At 40.8% G+C, this 21,547-nt stretch overlaps 2 protein-coding genes across 3 annotated transcripts; both read right to left on the bottom strand.

Moving 5' to 3' along the window:
* Nucleotides 1-581: 581 nt before the first annotated feature.
* On the bottom strand, nt 582-10,594 carry fam189b (family with sequence similarity 189 member B). Its single transcript, XM_075465574.1, has 15 exons — nt 10,292-10,594; nt 9,111-10,110; nt 8,976-9,032; nt 8,451-8,558; nt 8,191-8,307; nt 7,953-8,060; nt 7,635-7,795; nt 7,414-7,513; nt 5,764-5,836; nt 4,899-5,187; nt 4,425-4,774; nt 4,288-4,329; nt 3,539-3,714; nt 2,560-2,706; nt 582-2,461 (listed from the first exon to the last, which is right to left on the bottom strand). Exons 2-15 carry the CDS (start codon nt 9,342-9,344, stop codon nt 2,207-2,209), a joined length of 2,217 nt encoding a protein of 738 aa, XP_075321689.1. The 5' UTR covers nt 9,345-10,110; nt 10,292-10,594; the 3' UTR covers nt 582-2,206.
* Nucleotides 10,595-12,202: 1,608 nt separating this feature from the next.
* On the bottom strand, nt 12,203-20,167 carry rab13 (RAB13, member RAS oncogene family). 2 transcript variants are annotated; one of them, XM_075465573.1, is made up of 8 exons: nt 19,640-20,167; nt 18,891-18,951; nt 18,497-18,557; nt 18,296-18,373; nt 14,977-15,066; nt 14,659-14,724; nt 14,477-14,527; nt 12,203-14,361 (listed from the first exon to the last, which is right to left on the bottom strand). In XM_075465573.1, exons 1-8 carry the CDS (start codon nt 19,761-19,763, stop codon nt 14,290-14,292), a joined length of 603 nt encoding a protein of 200 aa, XP_075321688.1. In that variant the 5' UTR covers nt 19,764-20,167; the 3' UTR covers nt 12,203-14,289. The 2 variants fall into 2 exon arrangements, with proteins under 2 accessions (XP_075321688.1, XP_075321687.1); XM_075465572.1 differs by lacking the exon at nt 19,640-20,167 and adding an exon at nt 19,249-19,405.
* Between the last annotated feature and the right edge of the window lie 1,380 nt (nt 20,168-21,547).

Raw genomic sequence — 21,547 nt, 5'->3', positions numbered from 1 at the left:
CTCACGTATTACTTTACCCAGTTTTACTTTTGGCCATAAAGTAACATTACTCGCATTACATTTTGGATTTTGTTTTCAATAATCAAACACTTGCAGTCAGGTTGCTTGACAGTGTTGCAGATACAACTTTTATCATTTGACACATTTGCCCTCATGTTCATTATATATGCTTTAATTCCGTATTTACAGCATCCAGTCTGTTAACTAAGGTAGCTATAGCATAACAAAAAACAATATTTTCTTTTCATATTCTACACGTCTTGACATACCATGATGACTCTGTCCTCTTATCTCAAACTATCTCTCTCCTGTTTTTTCGTCTTGTTGCCGAGCTTCCGTGGAAAGCAGTGATTAGTCCCGTTTTATTAAAAAGACACCGACTTAAATATCCCAGAAACTTGCACATTTGACTTTGAATGATTGGTCCCTTACAGCAACTCAAAAGCTCTCCCATAGCTTAACCAATGGGATTTGAGAAGAGGTGGTGTTTTGATTGGAAAAGTACAGAGAAAAGAAAGAATCGCATGTTCTGTTCCCTCATAACACGCACACAACAGGAACATTTGTATTCTTTATGTCCATCATTTATTTCATATCTGGAATAAGTGTCAAATTTATAATACATTTATTATTCATGTTTCAAGGCTCTATCCAGTTAATCCTGCATTACAGATATAATTTCTTCAAATAAATAACATTTTATGCAAGACAGGAGGTAGAAACAAAGCTCAGTGCCTTTCATATGTACGAGTGTGCCTAAATGTATTTGCATTCTAAGTGTAGATGTGTGTAAAATTAGTTACATACATGTGTGTGTACCCAAAATGTGCCTTTACTGATATGGAGTCAGTATCACCAGTTAGTGAGTACACCAAAAAGTACTTTTGTGAAAGAAAAAGAAAAAAAAAATCTAATCTGATACAAACATGTTTATACACTTCAAAGCAGCATCCAGAACTGCCAGACGAATCTCATGATCACTGTCATCAGAGCCTCTGGAAGACTCTTTTTTTTTTCATTTAATCATCCTTCACTGCAAGTCCAAAAAGACATGTGCTTACACACAGTGTGAAGCCTGACCGCATCATGAATTCGTTTACATTTTTCTGACTCATCAGAGTCAGAGAGCAGTTTAAACTTCTTGCACGGATCGGACAGTTTGAGCCAAAATCTCATATATCCCTTCACAAACGAGGATACTTTGTCTCTGACCTTGGCTTTCAGCTGACTATTAAATCAAATACAATTGAAGTGGCTACTATCGTACGTCTTGGGTGCAAGAGAAAAAGAAAAGAAAGAAGCAAACATGCAGATAAAGACATTCTGAGCACTTGTTACTTAGTTACACAGATAGGATCGGATGCACGAGGTTCCTGCTGTATCACAGCTGTAGCAAAACATGCACACAGGCAAATGAAACCACCGCATCCAGGGGCCACCCACAGAGAATGCATTTCAAAAGCTGAACAAGTTGTCTGTGTTAGAAATGCTGAATGCCTTGTTTTGTGAAGGCTGTCGTGTTGGTGAAAAATAAAGTAGGACTCTGCATAGAAAAAGAAAAATGCAACTCATCGAGGGTTCTTCATGTGACCGCATTTGTCCTCATGTGCAGCCTCAGCAGTTTATCTTACAATGTACTCAGCTGACTATATGTTCATTGATAAATTATTTTTCTCAAATGGAAGACAAAATAAAGGTTTCCATGATTGGTTTCACCTGAGCGATCAGTGCACAAAAGGGCCAAGACCGCTGCAATCCATAATTTTTTAATAAACTTATGTAAGCGGCTGTTAAATGAGTGCCAGCTGAGTTCTGTCTCCAGTCTTGAGATTTTTTTTTTCCAGATAATCACTGAGAGGAGGGAGGTCAAGACAAAAGATGCTTGTGGTTGTTTTTGAACAATCGTGGGTGTGTTCTGATTGAAGAGAGACCATGCTTGTCAGAAATAAGCATCTTGTGGCCATTGCACTGCGTGTTGGTGGAATAAGAATGAGCCTAGGCTGATGTTCAGTTGATGACGAGCACCACTAAATAAGGCCATTTGCACAACTTGGTTTCAGAAAATGGAGGTGACAAACAAAAAAAGCAGGGAAGGCTTTCAAAATCTCAGTCCTGGATGTGTTCAGTTCTTATTTTCACCTCAACTCCTCCATCTTGTGTGCGTCCTCCTCCCTTCGTCTGTCCCTCCTTCACCCTCCTCTCCATCTCACAGTGCAGACTCTGAATAGAGAGTCCCTGATGACCCGTGCGGTGGATGAGGCGTTACTAATCGACGTAATGATGCTGAGGAGGAGAAACTTAAATCTCCACAGCTGCGCAGGTGGATCCCCTCTGGCGCCCGGTTATCGTGATGCCGGTTGTGTCGACTGTCACTATGGGAATGGTGATGTCCACGGTGATGGGGACGATGGGAGTGATGGGTGGTATAACCTCGGTTGGTGCTCCAGGGGGCCCGCATCATCTGAAGGTATTTTAAACAAACCACAGATTAGGCAAAGACAGCGATACGGAATGTAGTTAACTGGAGACACAGAGATGAGTCAGAGGTTGCGGTCATACTTGTTCCAAGGGCAGGTGGTTGGTGGCAGCACCTTCAGCTACGCTTCTCCTTTTAGACCCCTGCCCTGTGCTCCCAGCATGCTCGGAGGAGGGTGCCAGATTACGTTTGGAGCGCTGCAGGAAGCGAGCCACCAGAACTCGAGTAACCTGTCGAGAACAAAAAAGAGATCGCTGAATGAGGAAATCGAGCATAACAGCTTGAGACTCGCAGTCAAATGATTAAGAAAGTACGCAGAAAGTAGGATTTATGTAGCACGACATAATAAATAATAGTAAACACAAACCCAGATGAACAATAACAACACATGATATATTACTCGGTGTCATTATTCATTTATCAAACATAAAGCCAGAAGGCAGAAGTGAAAAACTAAGTACACCCCATTATTCAGTAGGTTGTTGAACCACCTTGAGCAGCTATAATTTAAAGCATTCGTTTATGACGTTATCAGTCCCTCATGTCATTGTGAAGGAATTTTGGTCCACTTTTCTTTATAATATTGCTTCAGTTCATTGAGGTCTGTGGGCATAAATTTATGCACAGCTCTCTTATCTCCATCACAGCATTTCAGTCAGGTTGAGGTCAGAACTTGCTGCTGTGTTTGGAATCATTGTCCAGTTCCCTGTCCCAATTTCAGCTAAGCTTTAGCTGTCGGACAGATGGCCTCACATTTGACTCCAGAATATTTTGGGATACATAATAGTTCACGGTCAACTCAGTGACTGCAAGGTGTCCAGGTCCTGTGGCTGCAAAACGAGTCCACACTTGCTGATGATCACGTGCATTTTATTAGCAGCACCTAGCTACTGCTTAGCCTTTTAATACCAATAGAAGCAGTGAGGTTGTGCAGGATTTATTGAATTTAAGACCTTGAGAGGTGACTTTTTTCTTAAATCCTGATACATAAAACATTGAAAACTTGAAATAGGGTGTACTTTCTTTTCACATGTCGGTTTTCATCAACGATACCTGACTTACTTTGAGATCCCCAAGGGAACGATGGCAGTCTTTAGGTAAACGTAGTGGTGACGTGGGTGCAGGTTTTGAGGGGACCTGCACCCCTGTGGCTGCTGACTTCACACTGCCTTTACTGGGAAGAGTTGCAGCAGGAGGCAAAGAAATGCGGGGCAACAGACACGCCTCGGAGGACGGACCTTTGAATCAGAAAACAAAACAATAGTTGTGCCACATGCTTATTTAGAGCTGCAATGAATTATAGTAAGAATGTGAGTAGTTGACAAAAGTGTTAGTGTTATTCCATCTCTAGCTCCTGCATCATACTGCTTGGGACGTATCAGACATGCATTTCAGTGTTGCAGTAATAATCAATGTTAAAACGTACAAAGGCCTAATTGTACAATACAAAAGCCCTTATTTTTTTCTTGCAGAGCATTAGAACTTTAGGACACGATTTTGTTGTTTAAGCTTTTTGATCGGACAACAATTGTGACTTTAATGAATCTGGGTGTATCATTTAAAGCTAATATACAAATAAAGCTGGTGAGGCATGTCATTGATTCCACAATTATTAAAGATAATTAAAAATTCATCTTTTTCAACTAATTTTTTTAATTTGGGGATGTTTTTCCCCTCTTTTAACCAGACAGCCTATAGCAAAAAGAGAAATAAGAAGGAACAGGTGAGTCAGATTTAAATGAAGAATATTTTCCCCTTTGGACACTCAGACTCCTAAACATTACATCCATAAGACCTTTACATGCTCATACCTGTGTCTGTAGATGCTTTGCTACCTCCAGAGCCAAAGTCAACTAGAGGATTTTACATAAAAGAGCAGGTAATGGTCATTGTTATGATCTTTGTAAAACTGTTGTAAGAGACGTACTCAAGTCAGAGTCAGACTCACCTGTGTCTGTTGATGAGCTGAGGCCCGGCTCACTGTGTGACCTCACAAAGCGCAAGAAGCCTTCACTGCGTCTCGTCATATTGTCTCCATCTTTTTCACTTCTCCCAGCCCTTCGTCTAAGGTAGAGGGGCTGGTGCGGAAGAGGAGGTCCATTGCTGGGCTCACTGGCAGCTAGGAAGGACGAAGCAGGGGGAGCAAAGGATGGCGGCACAGCTCCTTGGCTTAAGGGAGTGGAAGGGCGAACTCGAATCTCTGGGCTGGAGGATCGCTGTTGATTATCAGGACTCCCTATTGCTTCCAGCTGGGAACAGCTACTAGCTAGCATAGCCTGGCGACGCAGTACTGGAGACCTTGACAACAGGACAGGAAAACAGAAGATACTATTTCTGTTCACTGTTGTACATTTACTTAATATTTTACATTAAGTAGAACAAGGTAGACTTAGTATAATAACTACAGTACTACCTAACTCACCTGTATGTGGTGGTGGCTGTGCTTGGCGAGGAGCAGGAGTTGGACCTCTCTCCTCTGATGAATCTCTTGGCTCTCGGCCCTCCTGCCAGGGGACTCTCTGGTGTTAGAGACAGTGGACCACGGAAGCTGATGTACTCCCCTGCATCTCCACTTTCACTAGAGGTCCTATTGCCTCTCTCCCCCTGGTTCCTCAGTCCAACTTCCATCAGACAGGAGTCCTCAGAGGGGGAGGAATCATCAGGGATGTCCACAATTTCTGACATTAACAGAGATCCACTGTCCATGGACACTAATAAAGAAATGTATTCCGTTATTATAAAGGGAAACCTTTAAAGTTCAATTTATACTTTTAACACTGTTAACTGAAAGTTAACATTTTTTTCTATCATTTCACAGTTTAAGGTATTATTCTCTAGCATGTTCTGTGACTCAAAAAACCTTTTAAATACATATGTCATTACAGTTCAAAGCCTGCCCAAATCCCCATATTTAATTTCTGCACATTTTGTGGATTTGGTAACATTAGTGGTTATCATCAAATGTCACTTGTCTTAAATAAGCACTGAACTAATTATATTATTAATGATTATATTGATTAATAATAATTAATTACTTTGTTTTACCTATTTAATTTTCCAATTCAGTTCAGTTCTATTTATATCGCGCCTATTCACAACAAAAGTCATCTTAAGGCACTTTAAAGATACACTCCAATCATATAATGCCAATTCATAAACAATTACTTAGGTAAGGAAATGCAACCAAAACACTCCTCTCTGTTTTTGATTCAATACTCCATCCTGAGCATGCATGAGGTGACAGTGGAGAGGAAAATTAACAAATGGAAGATAATCTGAGTTTGCACCTTCTCCACTGAAGGCTGTAGAAGTTCCTCTCTCTCCAGACAGCTCATTGCCATGGGAGTCAAACACTGTTGCCTTGACATTCAGAAGACAATAGACGAGGAAGAGCATGTTCAAAGGGTACATTACATGTAACACACACAGTGACACAAAAGTTTGGGCATCTCTTGTCAAAATTTCTGTCACTGTGAATTGTTAAATGACTAAACGCTGATCTGATTTCCAAAAATAGCTCAAGTTCAACATTAAGTGTTTCTTTCTCGAATAATTTATTTTTCTTTTGTACAAAATTAAGTCAAAATAGATAAGAGAATCTTGCAAAGGTCTGGTAGCCCTAAGAAATTTGTGTGCCCAAGTAACTTATTATGGTTTAAAACCTTAATTTGGCTTGTTCGTCCAATGGCTTGTTCTTAGTCATGGTTATGAAAGGCTAGGTGAGGCAAATTTCAAAGCTTCATGCATACTCTAAATTCTCAAGGCATTTCTCCAAAATCCCCCTCCATGGACCTCTCAAAGCAGCTGCCTGGCACTCTGACCACAAAGCAAAATAAGGCTATATGAGGATAGCTAAGCATTTTCAGTTAGCCATTACCTCAAATTGTGATGTAACCAAGAAATGCCCTTCAGCAGAAACGGAGGTAATTAAGTTGAGGACTGGAAGACCAAGGCATTTTTTCCAAAGAACACTTATTAGGATTACGAAGTCAAATCAAAACATCTGTTTGTTTGGCTAAAGGTCTGACTCTGGTCTGCTGCACTGTTCTACTGTGCAGCAATACTGCATATTTGTCATAGTCTGCACTGATTGTGGGCTTTGGGTGTGTTTTCTGAGCCGTAGGAGGTGTTGAGGAGGTTTGGGGTTTCTTCCTCCAGTGATCATTACTCTGTGGATAACTTGCCCCAGCTCCATACCTGCCTGCTCACCCTCCTACAGCTTCAGCACACTCTCGGAGCGACCAGTGACCCTTCTCAAAACCCAACCTCGCCTACACCACAGTAAGACTGAATTGATCTTGGAAACAACTTTCTTTGGACTCGTCTGTGGATTGTCATAATTTCTCAGTACAACGACTAGCTCACCTCTCTTCTCTCTCAGTGACTCTGACCCTGTCCTCTGTACCTACACCTGGAATCTCAACACAAATTGCCGCAATCATTGTTTGAATAAACTTTTATTAAAAAAAACTAAATTTTCGTTGTGTCCTGCCTAAGAGTCCGTTCAAACTTGGCTGCACAAGCTGTGACAATATTAAAGACAAATCATCGCTAACTTTATACCTTTTGGGAATCAGGTCATCTTTTACACAGGTAGCCACGAATTGGCTGGTACAGTGGTCACCTTCCAACTGGAAGACCGCTTGTTTCACCCCCAGTGTGCACATGTGTTGCTAATCTCACATTGCGATATGTTAATTGTACAGAAGAAACTCTGCATGCCGTACATAGACTGCAAACATATAATGAGAAGTTTGAGTGTTTGGGTGAATGAGAAACACATATAAAGTGCTTTGTAGAACCTATAAATGGTTAAAAAGATGCTTTATAAGTGTGAAACATTTACTATTTATACTCACCTAAATATTCACAGTAAGAGAAATTCTAACCAGGGTGCCCAGAGGTATGCATGCCGCTGTAAATATATTCATACTAACCTGGCTGCAGACTCTTTGTCCCATCACAGCTTCATATGGAGGGGGGCAGTCAGTGGGGTATAGAGGAACAGGACTCTCCATGGAGCCATTGTAAGTGATGCTAGATGTTGATACACACATAGTAGTTACTCTTTGACCACAGTAGTCTATCAGTGTAGGTGCATGCCCAGTACATGCTGTGCACAAGTGATAACTATAGGAATCAAGAGTCTTTTTGGTACCTTTGGGCATCTGTCTCGGAGCTACAGGTGTACTCAGGAGGATAGTAAGGGGGTGGAGGGATGGGTGGAACAAACTCTTCAAAGTCCATGATGTTGGTCAGGAAGGCATCCTGGGGAGTGGTGCATTCTGGGTTGACGGACCGAGAACGATGTGGGGCCAACTAGTTGGGAACAGTGGGAGATGCATGAAGATCACAGAACAAATAAAGTCTGTTTGTATAAAGGCTTTAAAATGTATTTCCTTATTACTCACTGCAGGATAGCAGCTGATCTGTAAAAGTTAGCCACTAAAATGTAAAGTAGTCTGTATGAGCTCACCAGGTGCACAAGGTCCAGGGAGAATATGTGGATACTGCAAGTCACAGTAGACAGCGTACAAATGATGGTGGAGAGTATACTGAGACCACAAGCACTGAACAAAAGGTCCTGCAGAGAACATTGTATTCATAAAACTCTTAATCCCACATCAATTATTTTGGCATGTTAATTGTTAGACCTTGCAAGTTCTCATATTCAAATTGGATTTCCAAAATAAGACAACACATATTCTACTTACCTTCAGCTGATGTCTGGCTGAGTGGCAGTCATCGTACCAGTATAGAACCAGGGTATCTTCCTCTTCTATGGAGCAGGTTTGAGCATGTTCACAACACACACACAGACCATCCTCCACCTAAACAGATTACCATACACAGCAAATTGCAATGAGGCAGCAATCTGCATATTCAAACATATTCCAAACTACTCTTGAAGCGTTCAATATGTATCTGGCCAGAAGGGCATTTCAGCACAATGCAAAAGACAATACTTGTGTACCTTGCAGGCAAGCATAGACTTGACCATCTGTGCATTCTGGCAGGAAAGCATTGAGCCAGCCAGGCTGAGGATCACACACACTGCAGACAGCAGCATGAACAGTGAGACCTGTGGAGGGACATGAGGATGATATCTGATTTAAAGCTCAGTGGTGAAACTATTTGCAACCATCTTACACATTGCAGAGGAAGATTTTATTGTTTAGATTACCAGAAAACAGACAATAATCGAGATTCGAGATCCCAACTTAATTTCTGAATTTTGATCATTTGATCTAATTCACAAGTTAATATAAGTTATATAGCATATAATATTTGTAGAATAACATAGATTTTTTTTGGTAAAGATACACATATATTTTTCACATGACATCCCATAACAGACTCATACAAGATTTGATAGTAATGTAGTAGTAATGTTGCACTTTCACTTATGGTGACTATTCAGTGGCTATGATTGTTAACATTCAAACCTTAGTTTTCAAGCCAACGAATAAAAAGTCCTTAAATGCAATAATACACATACCACCAATGTCAGAGGTCTCCTCCAAGAAATGATTCCAACTATCCCTGATGCCACCACCTGGAAACACACAACACATACACCATGACATCTCTTGTTTTATCAAAGCTGTATGTCTACTGTCAGAGTCATACTTACAAAGAAGCCAGCCCAGAATGGACAGGACTGTCTCACACGGGCTGAGGAAGTGAAGGCCATGCTGGTGAAGGAGAAGGCCAGGACCATGGCTCCAAGACCCAGATGACACAAACCCAGGTACAGAAGTAGCCGCGCCCCTCCAGGTCCCCGACCCGACATGCCTCTGCGGCTGTCGGACCAACCGCGGGACCCAGAGGCTGAAGCCACGCTGCTGGAGTCTGAAGGTGAGGGCATGTTTGGCTTGTCTGTGTGTGTATGTGTGTGTGTGTGGAAGAGGAGGCTGAAAGAGGCTTTACGCTTACTTTGAGTACATAAAACAAGTTGAGTGGGCAGAAGCACAGCAGAGCAGAGCAGCGAGAGGCATAAATGCTGGCATCAGAGCTCCACTGTCAAAATTATGCGCCGAACTCTCCACTGGCAGGTGCAATAGTTCCTGCGCAATGTCCCATGGTGCGCGCTACGGTCCAGCCAGTGAGTCCAAGAACTTTGTCAGCAGAAAAGCTGAGAAATGAGCAACCACTACACGGTCACAGCCACCGTACTCACCTCATTTGACGTTTCAGCCATGATAAGATTGCTAAAGTCAATGCAGTGTCTCTTTCACCCCCTGCAGCTCACAGGCCACTGTAGCTCATAGAGTACAGTTTGTGCCATTCTCCCGCTCAATTCTATTGAAACACAAGCTCACAAATAGGGCAAGTTTTTAGTCTTTTGCATCTTCACATTATTGCTATACTCGTTTGCTGTTTGTAGCTTCCTCCTCTCCATTTGCTACCTTCCAGCTCTCCTTCAACTCGTCCGTGTGGCATTGCGGTAACCGGAGACCCGTGCAGGCCGCAAATTCTAAAGCATCCCCAAAGAGAGCAGATGACGATAGTCACTCGTCGTTTTCGCTGCGCGCAGAGGTGACATGCGGCGGTCAGTCCGTCCCTCCAGTCAGGAGGAATAATGCCCGAGCATGTGCGCCCCCCCTCCTGCAACCTTAAGTTCGGTCTTCATCCTGTCGCGGAACAGAAAACACAGCGTGAGGATCAAAGCAGATCACATCGGTTGGTTCGGGTGGCGGAGACTAATCACCTCGACAAGAAGAGGAAATAGATAAATTCAATCGATTATCAAACTTCATCAGAAATAGAACCCAGGTTGGAAAATACATTGTCTCACAATGTTTTTTATCTAACCTTTGACAACTCCTCCTCAGGGCTTTTGCAGTGGTCCAGAAACACCTAGACCCCCTCCTCCTCCTCCGCTTCTTTCCTCCCTGCAGTCACGCGGGCATCCTGTTCAGCCCGTGTGTTTGTGTATGTGTGTGTGTATCCCGGACATTTACCTCACTGCCTCCCATCGGGCAAAACATGGACTGACAACAAAGGCTATATTGCACACCTACACATCCAGGATAACGTACTTAAATCAATCCAAGTTAATCTTTAATTATTTCTCACGCGCCCCTCCCTCTTGCACCCTCGCGCCTTTCCCTCTGCTCTTCGGCAGAGCTCTGACACTGCGAGAGGAGTGTGTTTGCAAACCAAAAACCTGGCCTGCGTGATGACAACGCACGCAGAGCGTGCAGGCAACTTGGAGATGCGGCAGATCGCGCGCACACAGTCATGATGCTGATGCTGGGATGGAGGGGCCGTTGCCTAGCGACAGGCTCCGGCTCCCGCTGCTGCAGCAAAACGGTACCAGCAGCAGTTTAACAGCAAGCGGCAGGGGTTCCTTGTTGCGAGATTGAGTGTCCCATTGTTGGCTGCTATACATAAAGGCCAGCAATGAGTCATGTTTCCTGCTCAAAAATGTGATCCTTAAGTCTTTAAATTCATATTTGATTTAATTTATTTTATTTAAGTAATGCTTTTACACTATATTTCACATCTAACATTATTTAATGCAACGTTTAACATCTTCCTGCATGCTGATAGTTTTTTAAGTGATGGGACACAGAAAATACACTCTCTTTAAGTTTTAAGATCGTATGTGGTGTAATGGAAAATCTGAAAATGGAAAAATGAGGCAATTCCAACCTCAGATACACTAACAAATGACTTAGTATATTGTGTCATTATTAATTCAACTAAAACTAACCCCAGATGCTGAAGCTGTGTATGAACAGCCAAGTGCACCCCATGATTCAACAGATTGTAGAAACACCGTTGGCAACAATAAATTTAAATTACAGATTTACAGAATATTATCAGTCTCTCAGATTGTTGTAGGACAACTATTCCTTACAACGTTGCTTCAGTCAATTAAAATGTTTTGGTCATTGATTTATGCACAACTCTTTAAGGTTGCACAACAACATTTCAGTCAGGTTAAGGTCTAGACTTTGACTGGACCATTGCAACACCTTGAATCTTTTCTTTTTCAGACATTCTGTTGTAGATTTTCTGCTGTGCTTGGGATCATTGTCCAGTTAGAATATTTAATTCAAGCCAAGCTTTAGCTGTTGTACATATGGCCTCACATTTGATTTGATAATATTTTGGGAAACAGAGGAGTTCATGGTCGACTCAACCCAGGTCCTGAGGAGCAAAACAAGCCCAAATAATCACCCCTTCACCGTTGACAGTTGGTATGAGGTGTTTGTGCTGATATGGTGTGTTTGGTTGTCTCCAAACGTGCTGCTGTGCATTATGACCAAACATCTGCATTTTGGTGTCATCTGTGCAAAGTACATTGTTCCAGAAGTCTTGTGGTTAGGATTAGGCAACTTCACAGACTGCTCACATTTGTTGATAATCATGATTCAAGTGCATTTGATTAGCAGCTCTTTGCTGCTACTTACCCTCCTAATTACTATGGAAGCAGTGAAGTTTTAGTTAGTTTTTTTTTTCCACACTGTATCTGCATTTAGGCTGTTATCACTAAATAAATTACGAAATGGTCTAATATGCCATTTGTTGTTTGTCATTTGGGGTTGTGTGTACTTCATTTATAAGACCTGGTAAAGTACAGATGATTTCTTATTATAAGAAGAACTGAAAGAGGGTGGAAAGAGGTCAATGTATGCTTTGCAGATTATAATGTTCTTTGAGGAAATTTTGGATAGTAATCCAAATTATATTCAAACTTACAACACAAATACCATGTTTACTGGTTTCATTTCTTTATTCACCAAGCCTCGGGTCTGTAAAATACATACAAACTTTTTTTGGCAGGGCAAGAAAAAATGTGACAGAAACACAAAAGAAAGGAAAAATAGAAAAAACTCAGTGTGTCTGTGCATAGAAAAAGGAACTGTCAGGACCAGATAATCACCTACAATCAGAGTCACTTTGAATGATCTGAAAATTGCCTGGGCAGGAAGACTGTCAGGTCAGATGTAGCTAATGTGTGGTAGTGTTTAGGCACTTCAGATAAAAGGCAAGAGCCACTAAATCAATTCAGACTGAAGGGCATGTGTGAACTGCTGCATCATAGGCTCTCATATCCTGTCTATTCACTTGCTTTACTCATCCTTCCGTCATGTCTCCACTCAACCTCTCATATTGCACTTATCTCTATTTTCCATCATCCACATTCTCCGTCCATTCATCTAGTAAAACCAGGCTTGTTCACAACAAAGTTACTTTTCGGATTCCACTGAAGGCCATTTCATATTCATTAACACGGAGCGCTTTCCTTTTCCTTCTGAAACATCTCCATACAATAAAATCGTTATCTTTAACATTTAATGGCTTCTGTTCCCGTAGATTCTGTTGAATGGAGCAGAAACTGTTAAAATATCTCCTTTGTTCTCAAGCAATAAACATGGCATAAACATGAGTGTTGAGTCAGTGACAATTCTATGATGTATTTACACAGCACTGATGATGGAAACACAGTGTGTCTTGTATGTCAGAATAGAATGGTTTCATCTCTGTAATATTAAAATCCTTGAATTTGAGACACTGAAATTATGCAGCATCTACAGCGAACCAAAGATATTTTTAGTATTCCCCCAATGGCACTTTAACAATGAAACACAGTTTTTTAAGGTGCCAATGGCCCCTGGAATTTAAAATGCAGCCTAAAAATAACTACATTGGTCCACAGCGCAAAACATTGCAGTTTAACAATGAACACACAAAAACTAGACAACTGCTGCGTTTTCCTCACTCTGTCCCCTACACGATGCAGCACACATTTTGATTTATCACCATGCCAACCCATGCCTTCCCCACCTGTTCCTGTGTGATGCATTCTGATGTGATGCATTTACTTTCAGTGTCTTGCCAGCATTAATATGGCCACAAATGTTTAGGAGGAGGAGGGAGAGGGTGGGACTAATCCACAGATCTTTGTGGCACTCTGGAGACCTTCATGTTATTTTGTGTTAAATTGCTATTTAAGGCTCATCCTGTCCAACTTTTTTCCAGTGATTGTGTTGTTCAGTGTCCTTCCTACTTATGACTCCTTACTTTTCTACAGTGTTCTCACCCGTAAACGGTTAGGGTTTGGCATTAAAAGTAGGCCCACATGGTTATGGTCAGAATTCATGTCGATGACCAGGTCTACATGTTAGAAAACACATGGTTAGGGAGTTTTGCTCAATTCTACGTGGTTAACACTTATATACTTTACTATTCATGCGTCACAGTAACACGTGAACCCTGCCTGACAGAAAACTGCAGCCTATGGATGCGTCGCCTTTTTCACACTTTACAGCCATGGATTGTGATACTACTACCGTTGGACATGTGGACAAATATAACGATAATATACGATTTTTGGGGCTAACAAATGAAGAGCACTTGGGTCAATTCAATTAAATCCAAACATTTAACATCAAACTCTTCCTCTATCACTGACCGCTTACAAGCTGCTACTCTGTGTGCTCACATATAAGAACAGATGTGGTCCTATAAAGACAGTCCTGGTGAAGGAATGATAGTGTGGTTACAAGCCAGAAAAATGGTGGGGGCTGTTTTTAAAAAAAAATGCTATCTTTTTGTGGCATGATGTCACAGGAAATATGCTCAGTTTGGAAAACAGGCTCTATCTCGAATATATATTCATATGAACACAGTAAAAGATCTGTTTCAAACATAGAAAAGCTATAAAGTTTGGGTATAAAAACTGACTCTTAGCACCCGTTTGTTTTGACATTTTGGCCCACCAGATGGAGACAGAAAACTTGTTGAGTTTTTCCTTAATAACGCTGATGTGTTCTTTAAATTTTTGTGCAATATCTTATCTAGAGAAGAAGACACTTTGAGGACTTTTTCTCTGTGCTGCTGGTGATTTTCACCTCTCGGCCTGTCGGGCCCTGTAAAACAAGGACAAAGGAAGGAAATGAAAAGCATGTTTAAAACCTTCTGGTCATAGAACAACAAATCCCTTACTTTGGAAAAATCTGGTACACCTGCTGGTTTATGACTCACCGGTTTCTTGCTGGATTTTTGTAGTATGTCTCTTGCCAAAGACAGAAAAGACTGCAGGACAAATAGATGCAACATGGAAGATTAGAAGGCAAGAGTGTATTAACACATAACACAACAAGCCCAATAAAACAGGCTGAAAGTACAGTGAGGAATGAAGTAAATGTGACTTTGTTACAGCTCACCTCCTCCACGTTAATGCTTGACTTTGCACTGGTCTCAAAGAATCTGATGCCATGATCTTTAGCCAGCTGTAAACAGCAGACACAGAGGTGGTTACAATAGGTCAGGATACAGTTAATCATCTCTTCACCTCTTCCTGGTCTCTCCTTTACTGAATTAAAATAACAAAGATAATCTCACAATAAAATCTTTAACCTCTATTTGCATTCAAGAAGTTCCCGAATCATGTCTCCAGTAAAAGTACACTTACAGCTTTAAAACTACACTGCAAAATCAGCGCGTATGCAGACTATCATTAGCATTCATTGTGATCATCTCACCTTCACTCCTGTCTCCTTGGAAACTTTCCTCTTTGCCTCAATGTCACACTTATTTCCAAGCAGCATCCGACTGACCCCGGCTGATGCATTCTGGGAAAGAGGAGACCCATTTAAATGATTGTAATAGTTCAGCTGTAAATGTTGACATAAAGTCTGAAAAGAACAGCCAGAACTATGCGCTTTAGACCCAACCTCCATCACACACAGATCATGATTTAATAGGTGAATGAAGCTAAATAATGTTTGAAAACCAAGGTCTAGGCTACAAATAATTCTTATGGTTAAGTTAAAAGTATCTTACAAATCCCTAAACCCACTGAGTGCAACATGTGAATGTTATATGCCATTAAAAGGCATTTAAAGACTCATTTCTGTCATCATAAAGCTAAAACTTTGCTTTGTTATTAAGCATTAACGGCTGCTGCAGTCACATAAAAACAGAAGTTTAGTAAAAATCAGACCCAGACACTGTATTTCTAAAATATAATTGATTAATAAAATCAGAGGTTTTCAATTTAATTCATATAAAGACATGGGACAAGGTTGTTTGACTATTCTCTCTTTTGATTATAAACCATGAATATACTACATCCATTTGAATATTATTGAGAAAGCTGAAATCCAAAATGGAAAGTAAGAGTTTGGCACATACGTAACTGTGAATAATGACGTGAGTAAACGATGTCCTCATTTTCAAAAGGTATAAAGTTGAAATTGACACATTACTTTAACATTTTAAGAAGTTTTACTGTTTTAAAGATCCCTCTTTCAGATGTTCAAAATAACACACACACACAAAAAAAAAGAAAATAGCCAAAAACAAACATTTGGGCCTCCTACTTGATCAAAACTAAATCACTGCAGTAGCTGATATTCTTTCAGTTCTCGCTTCTTCTTACTTTTTCCTAAAATAACTTCCAGTTCTGCAAGGCTCTTGCACCGTCTTGCACACACTGCTCTGTTGAGATCTGTCCACAGAAGTTTGATAACTTTTACTTCGGGGGATGGTGCTCCTTAATCTTATTTCGTCTTCAGCTATTTTACAGACAGCGTGATGTTTGCCTCCAGAAGTTGCTCATATGCATGTGAATCTATTATTCCCATTACAAGGGAAGATGCAACACAATCCTGAAGCATGATCAATCCACCCCCATGCTTAAAGCTGCAGTCTGCAGGATTTGTTGTTGTCATACGTAAAGTCCTAATTTTTGGCATTCTAAGAGTTTACATGATCTATCAGAACGCTTGAAGTTGAAAACGGTGACCTCCGTAGTCGCAAAATGCAAGAAATGCTTATTTTTTTAACCGAAAAATAAAAAGTTATTCAACTTCCTGTCCCGCCCCATCAAAACACATGAGAACTCGTGCACGTCTACGTGCACGCCAGATGCGCGTACACGACTCCTCATTCATCAACTCACCTGTCATTTGCGATCATGGAAGACACAGTAAGTAGACTAGCCCGCAATGAAGTTCAATAGTCTAGATAAATAAGCGTGGGGACGAGCCTACCTTGTATCGCGCGTGCACAATCGGTGATTGACAGGCAGGAGAGCCCAGCTCGTAACCTGATTGGTTACCTTTTACCGGTCCGGTCTGCAATTTTGTAAACAAACCTGCTGGCTTTGGAGGGACCTAGCGGGACATATAGGGGACCTAGAGAACTCATTTTTTTTTGTATTGGGGTATTTAATGTACTACTTTCAGAATCCCCGGACAGTTCCAGGCATTATGCTTGAAAAAGAGTTGCAGACTGCAGCTTTAACAATTGGAAGGGTGTTTTTTTTTTTACAATTAATTCTATAACCTTTTACCCCCAAACATACATTTGCTCATTGAAACCAATAAGATGTATATTCATTCATTCATTCAGATGTATGTGCTCATTTGTAAACCTCTCATCTTGAATTTTCTGGTGAGGACACAGGAAGGTTTTTCTTCTGATGACTAAGCTACACGCCACTGCCTCTGCCCACCACTCATTCTGCTAAATCTTTCTGAGGGTCTTTTACAGTCAAAAGGGGCTTTTGTTTAGACTTTGAAACAACTATATGAGCAAATTTCTAGAAATGTTTTAAGCTTGAGGTCCACTGTGCTTGTTAACTAGCAGCCTACTGTCAACACTTTTCTCTCATCTTATAGTCTGCTGTTTTGTTTGCATGGGTTATCTTAAGCTTAACTAACTGTGACTGGCAGCTGTTTAGAGGAAGCCACGGCCGCTGTTTGTTTGAACAAGGTAGGAGAAGTCTGTGTACATATTATAAAGTCTTAAACAAAAAGCTCCCTCACACCGTTTCACTTACTTCTGAGTCTTTAGTTACTTTGTTTTTTCCTGTCTGACCATCAAATATAAATACATCCATGCCCATATTCAATCATCCAGTTATTAGCGGACTACCTTCCAGCTGGCAGCATAATCTTACAAGACATTTATCAAGGAATCATCTTTTTCAGATTCTGATAAAAACAAGTTTAGCCTTTGGCTCTTGGATACAGATCTGGATCTTTGGAGACCCAATACGCATTATCTATTAGCAAGGTAACATTAAATACATCAGAAAGCTTTAAACAGACTCAGATGTTCTAAACCCAGATTATATATGATGAAAGTCAGTCAAATCAAAATCTCAAAAATAAAGATTGAGCAGTACGAGATTGCAAACAAGTCACAGTCCTAAAAAAAAAGCTAAAAGTAAACTAGAAACTAATTAAGGTTTTCTGAGAGCTTAAACGTTTTTAAACTTCTTGAAGGAAATGCTTAAACTTTTTTCACCTAAAGCTTACACAAAAGTAATATCATATTTAGATCTTAGTCAGTTATTAAAAATTAGGGGTGCAGCTCATGTTTTACTCACTCAACTGTTTGCAGCGACAGGATTTCTGTTTTTCCTCGAACGTTTGCTCACCACTGTTCAGCTTTAGACTTTTATTCATCGCATGCAAGTTTACTTCCAAGTATCTTGCAGATACAGTATCAGGGCGGAGAATCAATCTGAGTTAATTACTTCAGCCTCTGGACCTTTACCACCAACCCATGATCATTTTACTGGTTTGAAAAACCTCATTTATGAACAGAATACTGACGGTGTGCAGGGTTCTTCTTAGTGAAGCGATAACTGCCTCAGAATTATTTACTGTTCTTTCACAACGGAGATATTTGGAGAACTAAACATGTGTCACTCCATGAGCCGGTGAACAGTCGAGAATTTCTGACCTTTCAAAAACACCATTGTCTTTTGTAATCCAGTGAGTAAAGACTCATGACTTACGTGGATTTGAGATGGCTAAATAGATTTAAAAAAAAAAAAAGAGGCCTCACTTCTTTGATGCTCTTCATCCAGTTCTGGATGTTCTCAAAGGACTTCTCGTCTGTGATGTCATACACCAGGATGATGCCCTGATGCGCAGAGAAAAGAGAGACGATTTAAGCATGTGGTCAAAGGCACAGAGCGAGCACAAGGAGGTGGTGATGTCAGCCTGAGTATTCAGTCTGCTTGTCCTGCAGGCGTCTTGTGCTCACCATGGCTCCCCTGTAGTAGGCTGTCGTAATGGTCTTGAACCTCTCCTGTCCTGCCGTGTCCCTAAAGAAGGCACACACATTTTCAAGGTCAAGGGCAAGCGTCGATGCTCAGATCGCATGCAAGCTCTTTAATGGAAAAACGTTGCAGCAGGATGTAGGAGAACGCATTTAAAGTGCACGTGACAGCGCTGCAACTGCTCTAACTGCACCCTTATGTGGCATGAAGGGATGGCCATGTCAGAAGGATAAATCCTTATTTTGCAAACAAGTGGGAAGCTCCTCTTGACGCTCAAGAAAATGACCCAGAAACAAGCAGAGAGAGGGGGGTTTGATATCTGCTTCGCCAAGTCACAAAACAAAGCATTTCCAGAGAAGCATCCAAATGCCATCTTACCAGACTTGAAGTTTCACTTTCTTTCCATCCACTTCGATGGTTTTTACTTTAAAGTCGATGCCTGAGAGAGGACAAGAGGACAGGAAAGGGAGAGAGAGGACAAATAATGAGCCAAATACCTCTGATAGGAAATGAAAAACCACACAAAGCAGAATATATAGGTCAGGTGGAAACTGGTCATGGTCATTTCCATTGTGCTGCAATCCCATCTACAAAGAGACATAACAGACAAACATGTGAGCACGGCTGAATTTTTAGGTTTTTTCTTTTTCTGATTGATGGACAAGCTTGACAGACAGACAGCGAGAAGAGAGGAAGTGGCTGCCCAGTGCAGAAAAAAGAAAAAAAAAATGCATACCAGAAAGCCAGCCATTCTTCTGGGAACGTAGAGATGGTAAAAGCGATAGGAATGAGGGTGGGTGGACCTTCAGAGAGCAAAGTGAGGGGAATGAGATCTGAGAGAGAGATGGGGAAATAAGTTCTGAGAAGAGACAGCACATTCAACGAGGAGGGAAAAAAAAGAGACACAATAAAAAAATAAAATTAAAAAAATGAGAGAGCACAGACTAGTTGAGACATGAAAAGCAGCCTTAGAAACCAGTTTGCACAGGTTCGGCCCTCAAATAGAGAAAGAACGGATCTTGAAATGTCAGCAAACATTTGCCTTGCTCATATCCCAAGTTTCAGAGGCCAAGCTGGCGCAGAAACTTCTCAGGGTACAATTCACACATTCAACTGTAACAACGTACCGATGGTGGAAATGTATGTGGAGTTGAAATTGTCCTCAGCAAAACGAATGATCAGACATGTTTTCCCCACACCGCTGTCCCCGATCAGTAACAGTTTAAAGAGGAAATCATACTTCTTCGCCATGGTTGGAGCGGTTCAAATCAGAGGTGGCTGTCTCTTTAATCCGAGATCCTTTTTATCGACCGAGCGCTTTTAATCTTGATTTACTCTTTTATGGTCGCAACGACTGAATCCACTTTTGCTTCCCCCCCCCACCCCCCAGTTAGACTTGTCACCGGTAAATTCCGATCCCCGTCAGAGCCTCAGTGCTGTGTTTGGACTGCGCTGGATAAAGAAATAAACTCCATCCAAAATTGAGCAGTAAACCTCAGATTAGAGTCCTAATCACCAACTCTATTGACGATTCATTCCACTGACTTCAAAGTTTCGTCTCAGTTTACAGACACACCGGGAAGGCTACGTGTTTTTCAGCTTGTAAAAAAAAAAAAAAAAAAATTGCAGCCGGCCTAATCCCACATCGGCTGAAACGGCAACGGAGTGTGGGAGTGATAAATGGGAGGGAAGGAACGGACCTGCGGGTGCGCAGCATAGACACTGGGTGGCGCCATTTGACAAGAAAAGCGACAACGTGGATACTGATGTCGGGATTTTAAGGAGCGTTTTCTGATCTAATAAGGGATGATTACATACAGGAAGCAGCCTGAGAGCTTCTAAAACAATTTAAAAAAAAGAATCTTTATCTAAAGATCATTCTTTTCTGATGAAATAAGATCAGATAAACTGTCATGGCAGCATAAAACTGATATGCCGCCACAGCACATGCACATAAAAGTGTATTATTGCAAGAGCAAGTGAATTCAATAAGATTTAGCAAGACAACAAACTGTAAATCAGACTTGGTGTGTTACTGGCTGCATTTACTCAAATTACTTTTACTCATTTTGAGCTTCTTGTTAATTTAACACCACTTACATTTCTACCTCTCATTTGCAAACATCACACTTTTACCCAACGATATACAAGTGTTTGCTTTTGTCGTTAAATAACACAACCGATACAATTATTCGTTCACTGACAGAACATCTGTTTTCTGCTAACTAACTGTTTTTAATAATCATTTAATCATTTTAATCATTTGCGCAGTTTGATCTCAGATTTCCAGGTTTCTGGCTCATCAGACGCGAGAACTTAACATTCTTCATTTATTGACTTTGGGCTCTATTCTAACACATAATCCCAAACTCGTTTTTAAAATGTTCATTTCTACAAACCAACTAATCCGATGATCAAACAAAATAAATAATCAGCGGTTGTGCAACAAAAGGTTGAAACCCAGCCTCCACCCAAGTCAACAACAAATTTAACATAATGAGCTTACGTCATTTTAATGCTTGCGTTCAGTACAGTGTGACTTGTGACACGCAGCAGTAAAACACAGTTATACCCAACAACAACTCTGATATCACGTTTTTTTTCTCATTCTAAGTGTGAATACTCCATCTATGTTATTAAGGATGGTATCAATGGAGTAAATGTAAATGAGGGAGAGAAACACGGGAAAAATGACAACTAACTAACTAAATAAAAAACGTGATCACACCGACTTCTCTGGCTTTGACTATAGTCAGTCAGTTATACAGACACCCAATTCTCACTCTGACGACTCAGCAATTAGAGTTTTAAAAGAACAAGTGGAGCCACCTGCAGGAAACGTCCAATCTTTTCATGTAAAGGACACAATCGACGTTTTAAAACTGCTAAAATGTAAGCAGTTGTTATTGTTTCAAGTTTAGAAAACGTCTCTGTGGTCCTGATGACATTGGTCCAGAAGTCTTTACTGAAATGCATCAAAACAGTTAACTGCGCTTGTATTTTCATTTATTTTGTTAAATAAGCGCGTTACCTAC

This window comes from Odontesthes bonariensis, chromosome 5, assembly GCF_027942865.1.
Source record: "Odontesthes bonariensis isolate fOdoBon6 chromosome 5, fOdoBon6.hap1, whole genome shotgun sequence".
Lineage (NCBI taxonomy): Eukaryota > Metazoa > Chordata > Actinopteri > Atheriniformes > Atherinopsidae > Odontesthes > Odontesthes bonariensis.
The sequence above is the reverse complement of the archived record's forward strand: the minus strand, read 5'-3'. Positions and strand labels throughout refer to the sequence as shown.

Excerpts from the sequence above, each read along its gene's own strand:
- rab13 (XM_075465572.1), bottom strand. The coding sequence starts at position 19,390 with ATGTGCTGTCTCTTCTCAGAACTTATTTCCCCATCTCTCTCTCAGATC. Across the intron at positions 18,952-19,248 it reads GAAGAATGGCTGGCTTTCTG|GCATCGACTTTAAAGTAAAA; the intron begins GTATGCATTTTT and ends GTCCTCTCTCAG. Across the intron at positions 15,067-18,295 it reads GGATGAAGAGCATCAAAGAA|AATGCATCAGCCGGGGTCAG; the intron begins GTGAGGCCTCTT and ends CCTCTTTCCCAG.
- fam189b (XM_075465574.1), bottom strand. The coding sequence starts at position 9,344 with ATGCCCTCACCTTCAGACTCCAGCAGCGTGGCTTCAGCCTCTGGGTCC. Across the intron at positions 9,033-9,110 it reads CATTCTGGGCTGGCTTCTTT|GTGGTGGCATCAGGGATAGT; the intron begins GTAAGTATGACT and ends GTGTGTTTCCAG. Across the intron at positions 8,308-8,450 it reads AGTCTATGCTTGCCTGCAAG|GTGGAGGATGGTCTGTGTGT; the intron begins GTACACAAGTAT and ends TAATCTGTTTAG.